The 22,736-nt window shown below is 32.4% G+C and overlaps 1 protein-coding gene across 2 annotated transcripts in view; it reads left to right on the top strand.

The window, feature by feature from the left end:
* The window catches only part of Ascc3 (activating signal cointegrator 1 complex subunit 3), a 348,955-nt gene that overhangs the window by 113,477 nt on the left and 212,742 nt on the right, over nt 1-22,736 (top strand). For both annotated transcript variants that reach the window (XM_077801715.1, XM_077801716.1), the window contains exons 11-12: nt 11,212-11,376; nt 20,403-20,579. In XM_077801715.1, coding sequence (XP_077657841.1) covers nt 11,212-11,376; nt 20,403-20,579 — 342 coding nt within the window. The remainder of the gene's footprint in view (nt 1-11,211; nt 11,377-20,402; nt 20,580-22,736) is intronic.

The following is a 22,736-nucleotide window of genomic DNA, read 5'->3' on the forward strand; positions in this document are numbered from 1 at the left end:
TAGTGCTTAAAATTTCCCACTGTTACAGTGAAATATTTTGGTTGGTAGCCTCACACCTGCCAGGCAAGCACTCTTAACACTGAGCCACAACCCCAGACCAACACTCTGTGTCTTTTGATTGATGAATTTAGGCCATTTATATTCAGTTTTATTATTGAGAAATGATTTTTATTTCCTGTCATTTTGATTTATTTCTGGTTTATAATTTGAATTTGTTTCTTCTATGACTATTCTTCTAGTGTAGTCCCTTCATTTGCTGGTTTTCACTTTTATTTTTTCTTTCTCCTTGATGAAATATTTTGTTTAGTATGTTTTGTAGAGTGTATCTTCTAGTTGTGAATTCTTTTAACTTGGGTTTATCATGAAATGTTTTTATTTCATTGTCAATTCTGAAGCTTAATTTTGCCGGGTATTGTGTTTTTGGTGGCATCCATTTTCTTTCAGAATTTGGCCTATATTATTACAAAACTTCCTATCTTTGAGAGCCTGCATTGTGATTTTTCCTTGAATTTGACCTGTTATTTTTCTCAGATAGCCTTTAAAGATTCATCCTAATTATGTTAGGCATTTACTTTTTTTGGATATTTTAATTGTATTCTTTAATATTTTTTGCTGATTCAAAATGACTGTTTAATAAGGTTAGAGGAAGTTCTATTGTAATGTGTTATTGCACCAAAAAAATCTATAATTTTTTAACTTTTTTAAAATTTTTTATTTATTTTTATTTGTTTTAATTAGTTACACATGACAGTACAATGACCTTGACATATCATACATTTGAATCAGATGGGATATAATGTCTCATTTTTCTGAGTATATAGGTTGCAGAATCACATTGGTCATGCATTCACATATATACACACAGTAATAATAGGCATTTTCATGACAATATGCTTTGTTGTGAGTCTCTTTTAATTTTGTATATTTGGGATCCTGTCAGCCTCCTATATTTTATTTTCCATTTGTTTCCTGAGGTTTGGAAAATTTTCTGATTTTATTTTATTGAAAATATTGTGCATTCCTTTGGTTTTATCTCTGAGCCTTCATCTATCCTAGTATATCTTAAGTTTGGTCTTTTTGTGTTATCCCATGTTTCTTAGAATTTCTGTTCATGGTCTCTTAACATCTTTTGTCTGTATTCAGCTGTATTTTCAAGGTTATATATTTTCTCTTTATTATCTAAAACACTATTTTCCAAGTGTTCTCATCTGCTGGTGATACTTTCCATTGAATGTTTAATTTGTTTTTTTGATTCTTTTATTTCTAGAATTTCTGCTTGACTGCTTGATTACTTTTTTCAGAATCTCCTCTATCACTTTATTGAAGTGATCTCTCACTTCCTATATTTTCTCTCTGACATCTCTTCTTCTATCTTTCTGTACCGCACAGATTAGTTTAACTGTGTTGTATATGGATTCTGTTATTGAATTATGTTGGTTTGTTAGTGCAGTTTGTTCACTTGCTTTTTCATGTTGTTTGTGTGCCTACCTACTTAAAGATAGGAATCTGAGGCTGTAGAGTTTCTACCCTGTGGACTTATACTTTCCCTGAAGCTTTCCAGTATTTCATAGTTTTGGGGGAGACAAATAATAACAACAACCCATTCAAACAATATACAGCTTTAAACCAAATAGTTCCTGCTACAACTTCTTCTGTGTTCATTGGCACAATGAACAGAAATTATGTGATCAGTTACTGCCCACAGGAAAAAAAGTACGTTTGCAAAAAGTTTCACAATTTCAAAAATGGGGAGAATTTTAAAAACTGAGAGAACAGAAGAGATATAGGATGTGAAGATTATGAGGGAGAAAGAGAGAGAATATACATAAAAAATTAAGCCAGGTATAGTGGTGCACGCCTGTAATCCCAGTGGTTTGGGAGGCTGTGGCAGAAGGATCTTGAGTTCAAAGTCAGCCTCAGCAATTTAGTCAGGTGCTAAGCAACTCAATGAGACCCTGTTTCTAAATAAAATACAAAAAAGGATTGGGGATGTGGCTTGGTGGTTAAGTGCCCCTTAGTTCAATTTCTGGTATATAAAAGAAAAAATAAAATAAAAAAATAAATAATAGAATGTAAAATAAAACTGAAATATAGTAATTAAATATCGTAGCCTGCAAAAGACTGAGCCATTAATGATAACTGCCTTCAAAAAATTATAGAAGTGATAAAAAGAGACAAATATGTATAAGTGTCCATTAGTCATTCATTCACAATCAATCAGAGAAATGAAGAAGAAGAAACAAAAGGTTCTCAATGAAAATATAAAGAATTGTTTCAGTTGGAGTTGAAAATTTCTTGGCTTCCTTTCTCAGCCACATTAGGTGGAATGGGCTGGTGTATGATGTCTGCTCCTCCCTCGGGATGTAGTTGCCAGAGGGAGAGAGGAGATCTTATAGGCACAGCTCCTGGAGATGGGATTTAGGCCTGGGTAGTCTCTATGTTCTTCATTGAGTCTGAAGATTTTAAATCACTCTCCTCCAGAACCCAACAATTGCCTGTCCATGCTGGGAAACCCTGGGTTCCACTCTTGCAGGGAGGAATAAATCATTTATCTCTTTTGTCACCTACAAACTGGGATCCAAAGTCAAATCACTCCTCTCCCCACCAGGCTGAGCTTGTCCCTCCCAGCTGGTCCTTCAATAGGCATGACTGGATGGGGTTCGGGGTGGGGTTGTCAGTTGTGTTTCAATGACCTGTACTCTCCCATGAAAATCCCTTTTTGCATCTTACCTTCTGGTTATTTAGGCACTTTCTCTGTCCTGTGGTGAGGGTTCTCCAAGCCTGTACTTTGAACCCAGCTTTAATTTGCCAGAAGTCAGTACCCACAACTGCTCCCCTCTACCCATGGGCCCATGGTGCAGCTACAAAAATGGCTCCTTTCTCTGTCTGTGGACAGCCAAGATAGTCATGGTTCCTGTCCTGCACAAGGATAGTATACAGCATGGCGTTGTCTTTGATCTCTGATCTCTGCATACCCAAATGTGCCACAGGCCTCCTAGGAATGTGGGTTCCTTATCCCTCCACTTTGCTTACAGGAGGCCTGCTATGGAGGTGCAAGCAGTGTTGCTGGGGATTTCCTCCTTATTTTCTTATATCCAACTTCCTGAGTCTCTGATTTGCTTTGAAAATCCAGTATTAACTCCCTGTAAAATCTCCCCCCCCCCACCCGCCTTGCTGAAAAGTTGCCTATCTGATTTCTTGATTCCATGCTAGGGAGCAGCCAGGAAAACAACATCCTCTATTTTGCCATTTTGTGCAGGGGCAGGTTTTCTTTTTTAACTATGTGTCAAGAAAGCTTAAAGCTTTTGAGTTTTATACTCAATCACAGATACTTTATTAGCTTATTCTTTCTCCTTTAAAAAAAAAAAGTTTTCTTGCCCCCATTTGACTGTAAGTTTCTGTTAATCCATTTAAAAACCAATAACAAATCATTGTGTTTTTTTTTTTTTTAAATCTCCTTCTCAGTATTCTAACTTTGTTAGATTGTAGGAAATAGAAGAGAATGTAGAAAAATGCAGCAAAATGTATGCTTTCACTTGATGGTACACTGTCATCACATTGTAAGTAGTGTAGACCTTGGGCTTGAAACAGAGGCAGTGGCAGTTGGCACAGGCCCCTTCTATTGTGGGGTGTCTAGCACCTTACCAGGGAATTCTTGCCTGCTCAGAGGGATAAGCCTCCTGAGAAATTAAAGTCTGGAATAATTAACGAAGAACAAGATAGAGTCAGAAGGATAGTTTTAAAGATGGAGTCCTGATAGGTTCAGTCCATAGAGGAGCTGGAGCTAGACAAAAAGAAAATGGCTCCCATGGTTTATTTAAAGGTGTACATCAAAGGCAGAGATAAGGTTTCAAAGGTGGAGTCTTGCTTTCTGACCTCTTGCAAACAGCAGGTTGATTGGCATCGTGGAAGATCATACTCATTTTAGAGGGGCTGTGTTACTACAGCAGGTCACCCTACTCTCGTGCTGTGTGGGACATGGCAGAGCTGAATAGAAATTCACAATGTCTCTGGGCAGTCAACCAGAGGAAATGTCCACTGTAAGTTCCAAGACACAGTTTTATATTTTGGATACCGATATGTGTAATCATCCTGTTCACTAGGTATAATGTGCAACACAGTCCACACACAGCCCGCGGAGGCTCTCAGCACCTTCAACTATAGATGACTTTTTCATTTCATGATATTGTATGAAATATTTTGGAGCACATTTCTCTTGCTTTTCCTCCTAAAAGTATAAATCTCTAAAATTCTTGTTAGCTTTTTTTTTTTTTTAACTAATCATAGACACATACCTTAGAACATTTATTAAATTAGTCAAAACTTCCATCAGGAAGCTTTCTTTGGATTATGCTAAATTGTAATTTGATGGTATATATGTCCTGCCTTCGTTCTTTTCTTATGTTCAATAAAATTATTCAAATAACAAAAATAATGGATCAATAAGGAACCACAAAAACATCTATATCCTGATTGTACAGATTAAAAGTCACCAAAGGACATGTTGCTACAAATTAATTACCCCTCAGTGGCAACCTTTCTTTTTGAATGTCAACAGGAAGCTTTGCAAGTTGGGAGATGCCTGCTCTATGAAACTGAAATGGAATAAAATCCTGGGGTATTATAACCCAGCAGTTAGAATTGTGAAGGCAAGTCTTTGTGGGTTGTATACACAGAGATGTAAACAATTTTGTAGTTTCCTTAGTTATATCTAATTAATTCAGTTTTAGGGTAACCAGATGTTTTAGTTACCTTTGCTTCACTATTTTGGCTTATGAGTTCAAAGGTTCAATTCATAGTCTGCTAACTCCATAACTCTAGGCATACATGGAGGTACAACATCATGGTTCGCAGGATATGGCAACCTGGAAACAGAGAGCGAGCCCTACTCACCAGGGAAGAAACCCAAAAGGTACCTCCCCAGTGACCTCTCTCCTTTAGCCATACACTACCTGCTTAAACTTGTCATTCAGTTAATCCATATCAGTGGATTAACGAACTGATTAGGTACACCTCTCATAATCTGTTTCACCTCTGAACTTTCTAGCATTTACATGAGCTTTTGGGGGATGCTTCATACCTAAAGCATAACACTGAGTATACTACCATATACTAATGAGGCTAGACTTCACTATGCATTATCTGGCATTGTGGCTAAGTGTTTTTAAGCACAAAAAGAACAACAAAGAATTGTATTCCAGATGCAAACCCACATAGTCTAGAAAGTACCAACTGTTCAGTTTTAAGGGAATTTTCTCTCTCCTTACCACAGCATTCCATGCTCTGCTTCTTCAAAATTTTCGGATTTTCATATTGAATTACATTTTATTTAATGTTACGTATGAAATTTTACCTAAAAATACTGTCATAGTTTTTTTAATATCCAAATTTCATTTCAAATGCAGTTCTTTAATTTTTAGTTTTTAAAAACCTGTGCTTTGCAAACAAATATGTACTGTTATTACTTTCAAAATTGAATATTTTTCAATTAGTTTTTATATCTTCATTTCATCATTGAAGGCTGCCAACTTTGAAATAACTATAACTAGGTCTTTGAGAGGACTTTGTGCTTTACATGTGTGATTGTACACTTATGCATGTGAATTGATAGGAGAATAAAGAACATAAGAGAACCAGAAATGGAAGTAGTTGGAACTAACTGATTTGTTGTAATACTCTCAAGGGGCAGGTATAATCTGCAGTCTGTCAGATTTCATTATAGGAGATGTTGATATCAATCAGAACTGACATTTGTATCTCAGAGGTTAGTAAAACTGTAATTATATGTACGTTTCCAGACTCTAAACCATGTGACATTTTAGATTTAGTCTTTAAATTAATTCGTTCATATAATTTATATGCTTATTCATTGAATAGGTATGTGATTGTGTTTTAAAAAAGGGAGATGGACTTCTAAATCTTGCAAGCTGTTGTCGGTCTACACCTACAGTGTGAGAATATAATTGTGCTACCAGAGAGGCTTGATAAAGAGCTGAGCCAGAATGATTCCAATTATTTTTACAACAGAAGATGTACTGAACAAGCATTCTTGAATGTTGCTCTTTAGCATAGTTAATAGGTCCCTTTCATTTTTTCCAACCAAATGTACAATATTTCATCAGTTGTAAGATACATTTTGAAAATGTTTTTGGTGGTAGAATTTTGCCTTCTTAGTGTCACATAAAATAATGGTATAGTAGTAATGTACTCTGGAATTTCAGTGGCTGTAATCTGTATTTTATCATTCTGCTTTAAAAAGGACATTTATGTGTTTAGTTTATATGACTTTTTTCCAATTTTCTAAGATTTAAGTACCAAAAATTTTAAATTTTGAAATAGTTTCAAATATTATAAAGGCAAGAAATTATACTTTTAACCTTTTAAATTTCTTGTATGTCTTTTGATTTAAAAATTTAAATCTTTTATTTATAACTATCTGCCTCAATTAAACAAAATACTGATAGTCAAAATAATTCTTTAAATAACTGTTTAATAATATTCCTTCTCCCCACTTTTGTTCCATTGATTCATTTTTTCTTTTTAATCTCCCTCCCTTTATTTTGAATTAGCTTCTTCATATCAGATAAGACACTTGACCTTTGACTAAAAGAGAGATAAAGAAAGGAAAAAATAGGAGGAAAGATCAGACAGAGAAAAATTTTTTTCCCTCAGAACCATTTTTCTCTCTCCTCCAAATAGTATTTTGCTTGCTTTCTTATCATTCTGGCTCAGCTCTTTATCAAGCCTCTCTGGTAGCACAAATCACTTTTTTTTCATCTTATTATGTTCAGTAAGCATTTGTAGGAGAAAATATGAATGCAAATATATTTAGGAACAATGTAATTTCTGGTAAACTCAAAAGCTTGGCTGGTAGGAACCGATCATCTGCCTGTAATTGCTAGCTGGTTGATATAGTGACAGCTCTTTTACCTCTGGAGTGTTTGCATTTTCTCAAGGAGCATTAGATTAGTCAAACCTATTAATATGTTGAGAGAGAAAGGAACAGAATGTAAAATACACACTCAAAACTCATTCCTTTCACAGGAATTATTTGGCAAGAAGCTTTATGTTCTTTGTGATTGCTCTCATAATTCTTACTTCAAAATTCAAACAATTCTATTTAGGACAAGTCTGTGAATACCTGGATTCATGCATGACATTTTTCATTCAATGAAACTCTTCCTCTCTGGTGTGTTTTGATAAAGGGTTTGCTGTAGTGTCCAATTATTGGGTGATGAAAAAAATTATTAAAAATCTCAGATTAAAATTTATGTTTTTCTCTTCTCTTTCCCTCCTGAAGAAGCAATATATTTAACCTTTGGAAAAGAACAATTAAACAGTTATGAAACATTCATGGAAATCTGAGTATTGTAATTTTACTATATAAGTATGTAAGGAAAGTTTTTAATAATAATATTTAGGTGAAATATCTGATGAATTAATTCTATCAAGTCTTAGGTTCTTTGGTTTTTCTGTCAAATTGATGCTCATTTTAAACTTGAATATACCAACTTTTTATCATAATGGTGGTAAGTAAATATCTTTAGGATGCCGTTTTCCCAGTGGACAAGCTAAAATTGTAACTGTTTCAAATAATGATTTTTACACTGCTGAGGAACTAATAAGTATATGTACTGAGAGAAATTTAAGTTGACAGTAAAAATATTGACAGTTAACCTATGGCCTAAAACCAAGAGCAGATGGAAATCTCTTGCATGATTTTCAATTCATTAAGCAATGTAACACTTTATTTTCTAGAAATTTTAGTTCAGGGAATGAGAGTGGTGACACGGTGAGATAAATGAACCCACTTCTTAATGTGCTGAAAGTATAGAAAACAAAATACTAGAAAGAATTTTTAAGATTTGGTAGTATATTTGATGGTTGAAATTTTTGATATCACAATTTAATTGGTACATTATTATCTTTGAAATTCAGTTAATTATAAGAAAATACTAACACAGTGTTCCAAATTTGAGGTGAGATAGATAGCCAAGCTTCGTATTTATTATTATCATTTAATAATATCATTTATTCATTTAAATATTAGCCTTCTTAATATTTCCTACTAATAAAATTTTATATTTTCATGTGCCACTAATTTCTAGTTTTGGAGAATTTCTACTTTTTTAACAGATGGGCATATTTCTCAAGGGCATTTAGTTTTTATTAGTTCATTTTAGTTATGCATAACAACGGGGGTCATTTTGACATAACTAAATAAGCATGGAATATAATTTCCCCAGTTTAGTTCCCTGTACTTCTCTTTTGCCTGTCCTCTTCCCTTCCCCATTTCCTTTCCTCTACTCATCTTCCTTTTATAATTTATACCTTTTTAAATTAGTGCACTATGGATATACATTAAAGGTGAATTTCACTGTGGTGTATTCATATTTGTACATAGGAAAGTTTGAGCAGACTCATACCACTGTTCCTTTCCCTGTCCCTCCTCCCATTCCTCATTCCCTTCCTCTAGTCTACTGACCTTTCTGCTAAATTCATGAGATCCCCTTTCCCCTTTTCTTCCTTTCTCTTATTTTGATCTAGCTTCTACATATGAGAGAAAACATTCATTTTCATCAAGGACTTTTAATAAAAAGGATTGTTAGTAGGTTATTTCTATGTGTATTTATAATAACATATTTTGTGTTGTTTTGGTTTTGTCAATATTCACAGAAGTTCTGTTTAATTTATTGTAGCATGATAAAAAATATTAATTAATGGCCAGTAAATGTTTTATATGTTTGAGATCTCAATATTCATTTTAGGTCTGTTTATACCTGATTGTAGTAGCATATTTTTCTGTAAAAATTTATACTCTCATTATTGCCATTTTAAATTTACTAAGTTAGCCAAGTCACTTGGATTTGTAGTACTTCACACTTTAAATATGCATTGTTTAATCTACTTCATTGTGCTTGCTACTTATTGATCTATAGAATGTTACCTGCTAAATTTTGCAGTTGACAATTCATTAAAACATGACAGCAATGATATTGCTAGTTCAGCAGGATTGTGTATTTGTTAAGAATTTATTCATTCCTGATCTAAAAAACTAAGATTATCATCTCCACAGTGACTTCAAGACAGACAAACTAATATCAAAATGAAATAAATAAATAAATTGTTGAGGACAATAATTTGGCTCCCATTCCGGTTTACCCTGCAAAGCACAATTTAGTTTTTGATTATTATCAGTCACTATAGTTTGATATACTGGTTAAGAACAACTTTGGTTTTTTTTTAATTATTTCTTACATACATCACAATAGAGGAGTGCATTACATTCATAATTTTTTTGCATTGCAATTCTTAATACACCTTTATACCACAATTTGTCAAATCTCTGTTTGTATATAAGGTATGCTGACACCAAATTCACATCTTCATACATGAATTTTGTATAATGATGACCAACTTCTTGAACTATCCTTGCTATTCCCATTCTCCCTCCTACCCCTATTCCCTATCTAGAGGTAATCTTCCTCCCTTGCTCTCCATCCCAACCCCATTTTGAATCACCCCCCTTATATCAGAGAAGACATTTGACATATTTTTTCGGGGCGGGGGGATTGGCTAACTTCACTTAGCATAATCTTCTCTAATGCCATCCATTTCCCTGCAAATGCCATGATCTTATTGTTTTTTATTGCTGAGTAATATTCCATTGTGTATAAATGCCACATTTTTTTTATCCATTCATCCACTGAAGGACATCTAGGTTGGCTCCACAGTTTAGCTATTGTAAATTGTGCTGCTATAGACATTGATGTGGCTGTGTCCCTGTGGTATGCTGTTTTTAGGTCCTTTGGGTATAGTCCAAGAAGAGGAATAATAGCTGGGTCTAATGGTGGTTCCATTCCCAGTTTTCCAAGGAATCTCCATACTGCTTTCCAAATTGGCTGCACCAATTTGCAGTCCCACCAGCATCCTCGCCAGCACTTGTTGTTGTTTGTCTTCATAATGGCTGCTACTCTTACTGGAGACTCTGCGGCTAATAGAAGAAAAAGTAGGCCCTAATCTCCATCACTTGGGGCTAGGCCCCAGCTTCCTTAATATGATGCCTATAGTACAAGAATTAAAACCAAGAATCAACAAATGGGATGGATTCAAACTAAAAAGTTGTTTCTCAGCATAAGATATGTGAGGTGAATAGGGAGCCTACATCCTGGGAACAAATTTTTACCCCTCACACATCAGATAGAGCTCTAATCTCTAGGGTATATAAAGAACTCAAAAAGATAGACACCCCCCAAAAAACAAATAATCCAATCAATAAATGGGCCAAGGACCTGAACAGACACTTCTCAGAAGAGGATATACAATCAATCAACAAACATAGGAAAGAATGCTCATCATCTCTAGCAATCAGAGAAATGCAAATTAAAACTACTCTAAGATACAACTTTGGTTTTTATTGGTTATCTCATGCATTTTTTGAACCATCTGTTGATGGACTATTTCCTATTCCATTTCCATAGTAGATACTAAATTCTGATTTTTTTTGTTCTGCCACTCTGCTTTTAGAGGATCCAAACAACTCACTATGCAAAAAGTAAATAGATTTATAATTCCAGCTTCATGCTAAATGGTCTGCTTTTATGAAGTTTACATAAAAACCCTGAGCCTACTTATTGCATCAAAAGTCCTTATCTCCAGAGACCCACTGTTGGTGTTGCTATGTGTATTTGTTACCCTTCACCAAATGTGTGTTTTTAGTGTAAGTAGTGTGTATACCAGTTGCTATTAAAGGGCAGTATTTGAAAACTGAGTTTCAATGGTAGTTTCTCCTAAATTGGAATAGGCTTAGTACTGATGAGCATTCTTTTAATCTCCTTTTCAGGCTGCTTTTACTCCTGGACCTTTTTCAAATAAAAATGCCTATCAATATATGTTACTTTCAAAAAATTTTATTTTTATTTTACATTACAAATTGTGTGTATGTGTGTGTATAATTTGTACATTTTACATTACGCTTACTCACCTTCAGAACTTTAAATAACTGCTTAAAATTATAGCTTAAGGAAAAATTTTCTTGAATTTACTATTGTCTATAGTAAATTAAATGTTATTTTGGGGTATTTTAAACACATTTTATTATATATGAGTAAAAGTGGCCACAAAAATATTTATATTTGAATGATACAAATGAAACTTAAATAATGTATTTGACTTTTCCACTATTTTTGCTTATCTTTTCTTTTCTTATAGATGCTTGTTACCACACCAGAAAAATGGGATGTAGTGACAAGAAAGAGTGTTGGGGATGTTGCTCTTTCCCAAATTGTAAAACTCCTTATTCTTGATGAAGTTCATTTGCTGCATGAAGATAGAGGACCGGTATTAGAAAGCATAGTTGCACGTACTTTACGGCAGGTAAGAGAAAGTTACCTCTTTTTTTGTAAGTTTATTTTGAGAGTATCAGTAAGTTTTTAATCCTAAAATATAGAATTCAAAGGAAAATTTAATATGCATTATTCTCGGGGATAAAGGTAATTTTAGAATGAAGAAACACTTAACTGTTTCATTTTCACATTAACTATTCAGTTTGTTCCAAATCTTACTTCATTGATGTCTCTTTAACCAAAATAAGTATAGGAAAACTTCTATTCTAAACCTGTGTTGTAAAGTTGATCCAGTATTCACTAGTCAGAATTAAAATATTTTACAACATAAGGAATTATGTTGTAAAATATAGTTCTTCTCTGCATTGTACCCTCCAAAAATCTGAATGTAATTTATATTTTTTCTCATATATTGGATAAAATGAGATTTGATTGCCACATAGCCATAATTTTAACTAATATTTTTTTAAAGGGGCATGTTTATGTTGTCTCTATGTTTGGGCCTTTTTGGTAATTTATAAAATAGTAGAAACAAATAATTGGTAAATTCACCAATGCCAGGACTATCAGGATATTCTTTGTTGGCTATTTTTTTTTTAAATAAGTGAAAGGATATGAACTCTTAGAATAGTCATGGATATTAAAGTGAAGTTTTCTGGTAGATTGTACATGTATGGAAAATAGATGAACACAAGTTTTTCAAACTCATTAAGAACTCCGTTTCCTTGACTCCCATTTGTTATTGTCTTTTATTCATATTCTCTTGCCTTAGTTTTCTTCCTAAAATAGCCAAGACCTGATGATCAGCTTGTTGTCAAAAACCTTAAGTTACTTACCTCTGAGTACCTGGCAAAATTACAACAGCAAATCAGCTGAATTATGTCTATTTCTAGCCAGACTTCTCATCATTAGAGGAGAAGATCACACAGTGGTATAGACTAGTGTAAGTATATATTCATAGAATATGATATATACTACACATTCATGGACTCTGAATTTACCTGAATTGCTGGGATTACCCTGTAACATCTAAGCAGTTTTTCTTCTATTTCCCTAATGTGACCATTACTAAGCTTCCTTAGTCTCCTTTATCACTCTCTCCCACTTTGTCATGCCTCATTCTTACATGAGAGCACTTTTTACTGAAAGGAAATAAAGACCTTCATGCTTGAACTCCTCAAATTCTGTCCTTTCCCCTAACCAGAAAAGAATCCTGCTTCTACTCCTGCCATCATAAGGATTCCATCATTATATTCTTAAACTTTTCTCAGAGATCTCTTTTCCCCTTGCCTCAGACCCCATTTATTTGACTCTGTAAGTTACCCCTTTTCTTTCTCCTATATCTTCAGTTTCTGTCTCTTAGTGGCCACTGTCTACTTAGCGTAATAGAATTAAAAAGTCTTTTGATCTTTACCAGAAAACTTCCCTTAAATTTATCCTTCTCCAATAATTTTGCTCCGTAAATTTCCTTACCACCTAGCTTCTTGAAATATTAATGTATCTTCACTGTTTTCCTTTTTATTTTTCAACCTCTGCAGTCTGGTCACTGATTGAACTAAATCAACATTAATAAAATATTTTTACCAGTATCACCAGTTACCAAAGGATAGTTTTCAAACCCAGTCTTTTTTAACTTGCGATGTTAGTAATTTTGATATTGGATACTACTCATCATTCCTCAGTCTTGAAACTTGTTTCCTTTGGATCCATGATGATACCCTGTCCTAATTTTTTACATGACTTTTTCCCCATCTATCTGCTCTTTCTCAGGCTCCTTTACTTCTATCCTGTCTTCATCATTAATGTTTATATTCTCTAAGATTCTGTTACCTGACATTTTTTTTTCATTCTAAATATTTATCCAAGAAAACAATACTTTTGTGCCTACCTTACCTAAATCTTTATGTGTCATTACAGATGGTGTGTGTGTGTATGTGTGTGTGTGTGTGTGTGTGTGTGTGTGTGTATACAGGTTGAGTATCCCTCATCTAAAATATTTGAGACCAGAAGTGCCTCATATTTTAGATATTTTTGGTAGGGAAGAGGATTTTGGAATATTTGCATGCCAATAATGAAATTTTTTGGAATGAGACCCAAACCTAAACACAAAATTCACTTATGTTTCCTATACATCTTAGACACATAGCTTGAAGGTAATTTTATATACCATAGTTTCCATGTGCCTACATTTTTACTGTGACCCGACATAAAATTTCAGGTGTGGAATCTTCCATTTGTGGCAGCATGTTGCTACTCAAAAAGTTTCAAATTTGGGTGCATTTTGAATTTCAGATTTTTAAATTAGGGATGCTCAACCTGTGTGTGTATATATGTAAATATTGTATTTAAAAAGTTTTTTTCTGCTGATTTCTACCTACATTCAAATTCAGCTTTATGTTTCTGCTTTAGTTTCCCATAAATATCTTTGCTAATCATGTTAGAACTCTGTTATCTTTTCTATATCAGTATAAATAAGATTGCACTCCACTTGTTTCTAAGCCAAAACCCTGGAAGATACAGCCACATTTTCCTACTTCCTTAACATTCCATCTGAATATCTAGTTTAATAACAGTTATTTTATATTTCATATCCTGAAGATCTCTGATCCATATCCAGGCATAGGAATTTAATATACAAAACTTTAGGAAATGATGTTTTGTGCCAACCAAGTTTTAAATGTTCCTATGTATTCCTTCTAGTAAATGAAGTATAAAATTCTAGGCATTAATGATTTAATTGTATCAAACAAACTCTCAGTGCATTGCAGCAAATATAGAAGAGGTTTTTTTGGGTAACTTTGGAGTGGATATCTAAGCAACATCATAAACTCGAAATGTTATAAAGGAAAATTGTGCCACATTTCATTGTGAAAATTTTAAAATATTCTGCCCAGTCATGATAGTAAGGATATCACCCCAAAAGTTAAAATTCAAGTGACTGCATATCAGAAATTATTTGTTACACATTTTTCAATAGAAATAAGCATACGGAGAAAGATTGAAAAGATACTTGAAAGAAATCCAAACCAATATTTCTATTAGATTAGCAAAACTGAAAATGAAATGTAATTCCATTCACTAAGATCAACCCTATGTTTTTACTTCTAGGAATCTAAACTATGGAAATAATAACACAAACTCACAAAGATGTATTAGTACTAGTATTCACTGAAGCTCTCCTCCCGCTCTTTTTTTTTTTTTTTTTGAATGCTGGGGATTGAACCCAGTGCTTAACACATGCCAGACAAGGCTATACACTGAAATACACCCCCAGCCCAAAGTTCTCTTTTTACATCAAAACATTTTGAAAACAATCCAAATATTCAATACCAGAAATGGTTTAATATATTTCAGTATGTTCATACAAATGAAATTCTACCTTTAAAAAGTATAAGGTAGGGCCATATGACCTGGGCTTAAAATAGTCTGTGTTATTATTCATTGAGCAAACAAGCTGTTCTATTTATTTGTGTATCATAAAAAGTATGCTATATTTGTACTTTTGTTCATTATTTTACCTAGTGAATACTTACTAAGCACTTACATTTTGCCAGCTCATAGTTTTAGGTGCTTTAGATAAATGGTAAACAAAACAAAGATTTTGTTTTTATTTACATTTTTAAATGTTTTTGTTAGTCCATTATAATTATACATGATAGTGGGGATCATTTTGACATCATACATGCATGGAATTAATTTGCTCCATATCAGTCTCTCGTGCTTTCTCCCTTTTCTTGCTCTCCCCGTTCCCCTTCTTGTCTACTGGTTATTCTTCTATTTATTTATAGTTTTTTTAATTGGTACTTTATAGATATACGGTGAAGGTGGAATTCATTGTGGTGTATATGTGCATAACATAATTTGGTCACTTTCATTCCTGAGTTCTTAACTTTTTCTATACCTTCTCTCTCTCTCTACCTTCTTTCTTTGTTCCACTGATCTTTTCTGGTTTCATGTGATCACTGCCCACCCCCCATTTTGGTCTAGCTTCTGTATATGAGAGAAAATATTCAACCCCTGACTGAGTCTGGCTTATCACTTAGCATAACGTTTTCTATGTCCATTCATTTACCAACAAATTCCATAATTTCATTCTTTTTTATGGCTAGTTAAAACTTCATTGTGTATGTATACCACATTTTCCTCATCCAGTCATCAGTTGAAAGACATGTGGGCTGATTTCATAATTTGACACTGTGAATCGTGCTGCATTAAACATTGAGGTGGCTATATTGCTATATATAGTATGTTGATTTTTAGTTCTTTTTGATAAACACCTTGGAGTAGGGTAGTTGAGTCATAAAGATGGTTCCATTTCTAGTTTTTTGAGGAATATCTACAAATATCTACACTGGTTGTACTAATCTGCAGTCTCACCAACAATGCATGAGTATACATTTTGTTCCCCATCCCCAGCATCTATTATTATTTGTGTTCTTGGTAATTGCATTCTAACTAGAGTGAGATGAAATCAGTGTAGTTTTGATTTGCATATCCCTGATTGCTACTTATGTTGAACACTTTTTTCATGTATTCATTGTCTTTGTGTTTTTTCTTTTGAGAAATGTTTGTTTAGTTCCTTTTTTTCATTTATTATTTGAGCTTTTTTGGTGTTAAGTTTTTTATAGATATATACTTTATACATTCTAGATAATAATCGTTTGTCAGAATAGTAGCTACCAAATATTTTTCTCCCTTTCCATAGACTTTTTGTATGTTTTTGTTTTCTTTGCTGTGCAGAAGTTTTTTAATTTGATGTCCTGCCATTTATTAACTCTTGTCATTATTTCCCTAAGTTTTAGATGTTCTATTGACAAAGTCATTGCCTGTACCTCTTTGTTGGAACGTTGACCCATGGTTTCTTCCAGGAGTTGCATACTTTCTGATCTAATTCCTATGTGTTTGATCCTCTTGGAATTGACTTTTGCACAGAGTGAAAGATAGGGATCTAGTTTCATTCTTCTTTCATATGAATATCCAATTGTACCAGCACCATTTGTTAAAAGGCTGTTGTCTCTATCATGTAGTTTGGCACCTTTGTCAAGGATCAGATGACTGTATATGTGCGGATTTATTTCCATGTCTTTTCTATTCCAGTGGTCTTCTTGTGTATTTTGATGTCAGTACAATGCTGTTTTTCTTACCATAACTCAGTAGTACAGTGTTAAATCAGGTATTGTGATTCCTGTCATTGTTTTTCTTGCTCGGTGTTGCATTGGCTATTCTTCCAAATACATTTTAGAACTGTTTTCTCTAGTTCTGTGAGAAATGTCATCAGTACTTTGGTAGGGATTACTTTGAATCTGTAACTTTTGGTAATAGGATCATTTTGACAATATTGTTTGCCTGTCTGAGAATATGTGAGGTCTTTCCATTTTCTAAGGTCTTCTTTAATTTCTTTCTTCAGTGTTATAAGTTTTTATTGTAGAGGTCTTTCACCTCCTTGATTAGATTTCTTCCCAAAGTTTTTGTTTTTTTATTTTTAGTTTTTTTTGTAAATTATATGATTTTCATAATTTTTTCTCAGCAGACTTATTATTGTAATAAAGGCAAGCTATTGATTTATGAGTGTTGATGTTTTATCCTGCTGTTGTGCTAAATTTGTTCATAAGCTCCAGCAGTCTTCTAGTTTTTGATCTTCTAAATATAGTGTGTCATCAGAAAATATAATTTAAATTACTTTTAGGCTGGTGTAGAATGAGATCTGTATGTATACATGAAAGAATATGCAGCAAGCTGGAAAAATGATTTCTTAAAAGTAAAGGGACAGGGGGCTAGGATTGTGGCTCAGAGGTAGAGCGCTCGCCTACTGTGCATGAGACACTGGGTTCCATCCTCAGCACTACATAAAGATAGAATAAAGATATTGTGTCTACCTGTAACTAAAAAATGAATATTCTTTTAAAAAGGTAAAGGGACAGGGCTGGGGTTGTAGCTCAGCTGTAGAGCACTCTCCTAACACATGTGAGGCACTGGGTTTGATCCTCAGCACCACATTTAAATAAATAAAATAAAGGTATTGTATCCACCTACAACTAAAAAATTTTTTTTAAAAAAAGTAAAGGGACAGTATTCTTGGGATATATGATCACTTTTATCATATAAATGAAAAATATGTATATATTCACATAAATACAGAGGGTTGAAATGTTCAAAGAAGATTTATAAAAATTAAATATTTTAGCTAATATCAGTTTAATAATAATTTCACAGGTATAACTAGTTGTAAAATATAGTTGAAGCATTGAGAAGTATCTCCAAGTCCTTTTTTACTACAGTGGATTTGTTCTGGTACAGATTTTATGTATAAGACCTCAAAAAGAAGTATTCAGTACACTTTTTACACAAAAGAGAGTTATTTTGATCATGAAACATTTTCATTTTATACCTAAATACTTAAATAGCTTAGTTAAAATTGTTTAGGAAACCATGCTGTATGAATTCATACATTCTACATTTACTTGCAATGAACTTGTTGGACCATGTCCATCCAGTTAAAAGCATCCCACAGATAAAGAATTTCCTGCAAGTATAAAACATTAGAGGCCAAGTAAATAGCATTAGTACATTTGCCAGAAGGTCTATCATTCACATCTTTTTATAAGGGGATTTATTTAACTAGGACAGCTTTGTTTTCTTTACCCCTCTGTCCCCATAGAGGGAGAAAGTAGAATGTAGTCTTGCTGCTAATTCTTTCTGTATGTATGTACACACATACATACACACACCCATATGCATGTAACATGTATATGTTTAAAGCAATCACATCTTCATAAAAGTTTTTGCAAATATAAATGTAGAATATAATTTTATATATGGTTTATAAATATGATAAATGGTATAAAACGGGATATTTTATGTATCATTTAATTATATAAATATATAATTAATCTTAAGATATAATGTTATGGACATATAATTTATAATTAAATAATATATTAATTCATACCTCACATTATCATCTCCATAATCATTTTCCATTTATGTTTCCTTATAATCGTTTGCTAAATAATTGTTTATTATCTTAAGAATATTTTCAAATTCCTTAGCTGGATAGTAAAGATTATTAAATCCTGGTCTTTCTGATTTTAACTGCTATATATCTGTTGAAAAGTAGACAAATACATGTCGACTACTGTGTTTATGATTCTCATATTTCCAATATATTAGTGCAGTGCTCATGAGTGTTTAATAGAAGCAAAGTTCCTCTTTTTTGTTTGTTGTGATTACCATATGTGCCCCGTAGATGGCAGTGTTTTACATCATTCTATATTTGTTACTAATGTAGACCTGTGACAGGAAGCTGTTCCAGCTGTCCATGATCTGAAATTACGTGCTAGAGACGAGACTAAATACCCAACACACTTGAAATGATGGGGAGAAATTTAGAAAAGATGGAAATACAAGAACTCTTAAATATGTTGTATTCAACAACGTTGATCTGGTATTAGTTGTCTCAGTTACTTTGATTTCACTGAGTAGGGAGACTGTCCAAATTTAGATTTTTTGTGTGAGGGGAAACATGAAAGTTTAGTGCCTCATTTTTGTGTTAAATGATAAAAATAAATCTTTAAAGCACTATTTTTATATCATTTTGAACAATGGATTCTTTTTTAGGGAAATATCTGTGGCGTAAAAAGCTTTGGGATTTGGTTTAGGACATAAAATTCCAAATTTTTCTTATTTCAAGTAAAATATTTCTCAAAGGACTTCATTATGTTAAAATTATGAGTTATACTTTTAGATTAAAAACATGGTTGTTCTATAATGGATTTTTAGCAGAAAAATGTCTCAGGTGATTGCTAGGGGACCAGGTATTTAACATCAAATGAGCTTAAAATTTTGTTCAGTAAATTTTGTATTTTAAATAATAATTTTAAAAAGAAATATAACTTCTATTTCTTTCCAGATTACTATGGACACTATATATAACTATAGAGTAATTAAAATCATTCTAATTACTTTGTATGATGAAGGAGTTTTCTTAAATAGCAGGTGTGATAATATAATAGTCCATTATTTGGAGTTCTTTGCTTTTGGTTCAGTTTTTGCTGATACCTGTATGATTTCTTTGGTGAAAACAAATTGATGGTAATATGTTCTATATGTGTGTATATTTTGATTTCCACCCAATTCTGTCAGTTTTTGATTCTTCCTATTTATACTTCTCTATATATTCTCTACATGTGTCTTATTCAGTTTTGCATCCTTAGTTCCTACAGATTAAGTGGTACTCCAGTGTTGATGGAGGAGTAATTCTGGGAGTATTACTGTTATTCATACCGGGCTAATTTGCTTATTGAATGTAACAAATAGATTCAGCTAATTTGTCAACAACTTCCTCCAAAAAATGGCTGTGAAATTGATAGCAGCATCATGGGGTCATAATGGTGTGTTTTAATTACCAAATGAATGCAAGCTTTATGGTTTTGGTTTTGATTTTTGTGTTTGGTACCATTGATTAAATCCAAAGGCACTTTACCACTGAGCCACATCCCCAAGCCCTTTTAAATTTTTTTTTTTTTTTAATTGTGAGACAGGGTTTTCCTAAGTTGCTTAGGGCCTTGCTGAGTAGCTGAGGCTGATTTTTGAACTTGGAATACTCATGCCTGAGTCTCCCAAGCCTCTGGGATTATAGGTGTGTGCCACTGTGGTGCTGATTGGAAGTTTTGACCATCCATTAATATTATCTTTGTGGGTATATTACATTGTTATCAGAGAATTTACCCTATATGTTTTTTAGTTTGAGGAAGTTAATGAGTTTTTGTTGACCTAATAATATGTTCCATTGTTATAAATTTTTATTGCTATTTAATATAAATTCCTATGCATATTTTTAATAGTAGGGAGTTCTATTATGTATCTGTTGGATCAAGGTTGTGAATTGTGAGCTTTAGAGTTTTGCTTGGTAAGACCCTCAGTTGATGTCTGAACTGATTTCTTTGTACAATTTTTAGAAGGTCCTATTAATAGGACACATAATACTCATCTTAGTTAAATTAATGTAAACAACCCATACTTATTTAAAGTAACTTCCAATTAACATAACCCATGTAGGTTGAATCCACACAGAGTATGATAAGGATACTTGGACTGTCTGCAACCTTACCCAACTACCTTGATGTTGCTACATTTTTACATGTTAATCCCTACATTGGACTTTTCTACTTTGATGGCCGTTTTCGTCCAGTACCTCTTGGACAGACATTTTTGGGGATTAAAAGTGCAAATAAGGTAAAATATTCATTTTAATAATTATATTTTTCTAAAAAATATTTATGTTGACTTACTGTTGAATACTTGTCCGGAAATTAAGACTGCAAAAGACTATTTTAGTAGCATTCCTAATGTGCTATCTAAGACAAAATCAAATATACCTCCTCAATGACTGGTGGTTGAATACATCTTACAGAAAGGTGCTTGTAGTAGTTTGTATTGCTATTTTCAATGTATATTTTGTGTTCTTAGTAAAATTTCAGAAAGTTCCTTTGACTGAAACCCATTGTAAAATAATAAGAGCTCTACTAAACTAGTAATAAATATTTTAATATAATGTTAACAAAATAATAAGATATTTTATAATTGAAATTATATAATTGAAAAATAATTTTGTGGTAGCAACCATAAGGAGAGATATTCTGTTTAATTTAAAATGTTTTATAATTATCATATATATATATAATGTCATTTCTAAAATTCTATATAGTGCTTCAAAACTCTGCTTATCTAATTCCTTAAGTAGTACTATTAAAGTAGTACTATTTGCATTATTAGAGTGTTTATTACAGACTAATTTGATAATATGAAGGAAAACTTTGTTTTACATTTTATACAAAACTGTGTTTAACATTTATTTTTTATTATTCTCTTCAACAACCCATATTTTTCTTTAGAAGAAATAACTGTAGGACGTATGATAAAACTTACAGCCTTTTGACCTCCTTAGTTAAGAGAACAAGATGCAATCATATGCTATCATGTCAAACTTGTTCTTTATTGTGTTAATTTACTTCTTTCTAAGAAAATATTTTATTTGTAAAATAGAGCCTTATACTATTGTAAGTTAAATATTCGCTAATAGATTTTAGAAATGACTGTTACAATAGATATGCACACTAATTGCGTTGCATAAATGTCAGAGATCTTTCAAATTTTAGAGATCTTTTTCAGACTTATTTATAATAAATATCACGATATGGTGATATTATATGAATATTTCAATATTTGTTGATTGTTTTAAGTGCTCTCTAGTATTACTTGATGCTTGTTTTTCAGTCATGTTTAATATATATTTGATTATTTAGTTCATTTTAATGTATCAGAGTGATAAATGTAGAACTGCTTCTTTATGGCTTTAGATTATATTTTGCTTTATAATTTAAATGTTAGCAGATGGTTATCAGAGATATTAGGAAAAGAAAATTGTTAAAGATTTCTGTCATTCATCTTAAAACTTATTTTCTTGCACTGCATCATACAAATTGATAAATTCTTTAAAACTAATTAAAATTTTTATCACAATATGTTAGCATCATACTCATGAAAGGAATGGTGTCAGAAGATGAGCTATCAGTTATTTTGAAAATTTAGAAATTTAGAAATTTAGAAAATTTTAAAACTTATATATTTAAATAGTTTAAATAGTTAATTATGCTTTTTTAAATAAATGTAGACTTTTGTCTTATTAAATTTATTAGTATTATTAGAATTTATTAGTATTAGTATTTGTTAGTAGAAATATGCAATGGGTAACCATTAAGTCTTCCCTCAAGGTGTTGTCAATATGTTTTATAACCAGTTGTTATTTTGTCATTTATTATAAGAAGACATCCTTGTAGACTTCTCAATTTCATTCCAAAATTCATAATATGATCCTGTTGTTATAAAAGAGTATGTCAAAGTGCTATAAGTAATGTTCATAATTTGGACTAATGGCTTTGTACAGAATTCAACCCAAAGTGTACTGAAAAAGTTATTGGGATTTATTTGTTGATAATAGGGTTGTTTTTTTTTAAGTTGTTTTTTTTAATTTATTGGTGGAAATAAATTATTCTATGATCACCCTAACCTATTTAGCCACTATCAGTTAAAATAGTTCTAGATTTTAAAAATGTTTATTTTACTGAAATAAAATATCCAAATTATATTCATTTCACACATACATGACCCTTTTCCTCACCTTCTTACCTTTCTAGTTAGACACTTCCTCATCATTAATAGGGAAAAGGAAACCCTTCTTTAATTCAGTTTGTATATTAGGTTTGTAATTAATCTGAAAACTGTTTCTGTAGAAAAATAGTTCTCCTGTCCATACACATTACAGAAATTGTCTGTTTCCTAGGATCCATCTCAATATGCCATTTGCCATCCCACCTGAAGTGTTCTCACAAC

The sequence above is a fragment of the Urocitellus parryii genome, chromosome 8 (genome assembly GCF_045843805.1).
Source record: "Urocitellus parryii isolate mUroPar1 chromosome 8, mUroPar1.hap1, whole genome shotgun sequence".
NCBI lineage: Eukaryota > Metazoa > Chordata > Mammalia > Rodentia > Sciuridae > Urocitellus > Urocitellus parryii.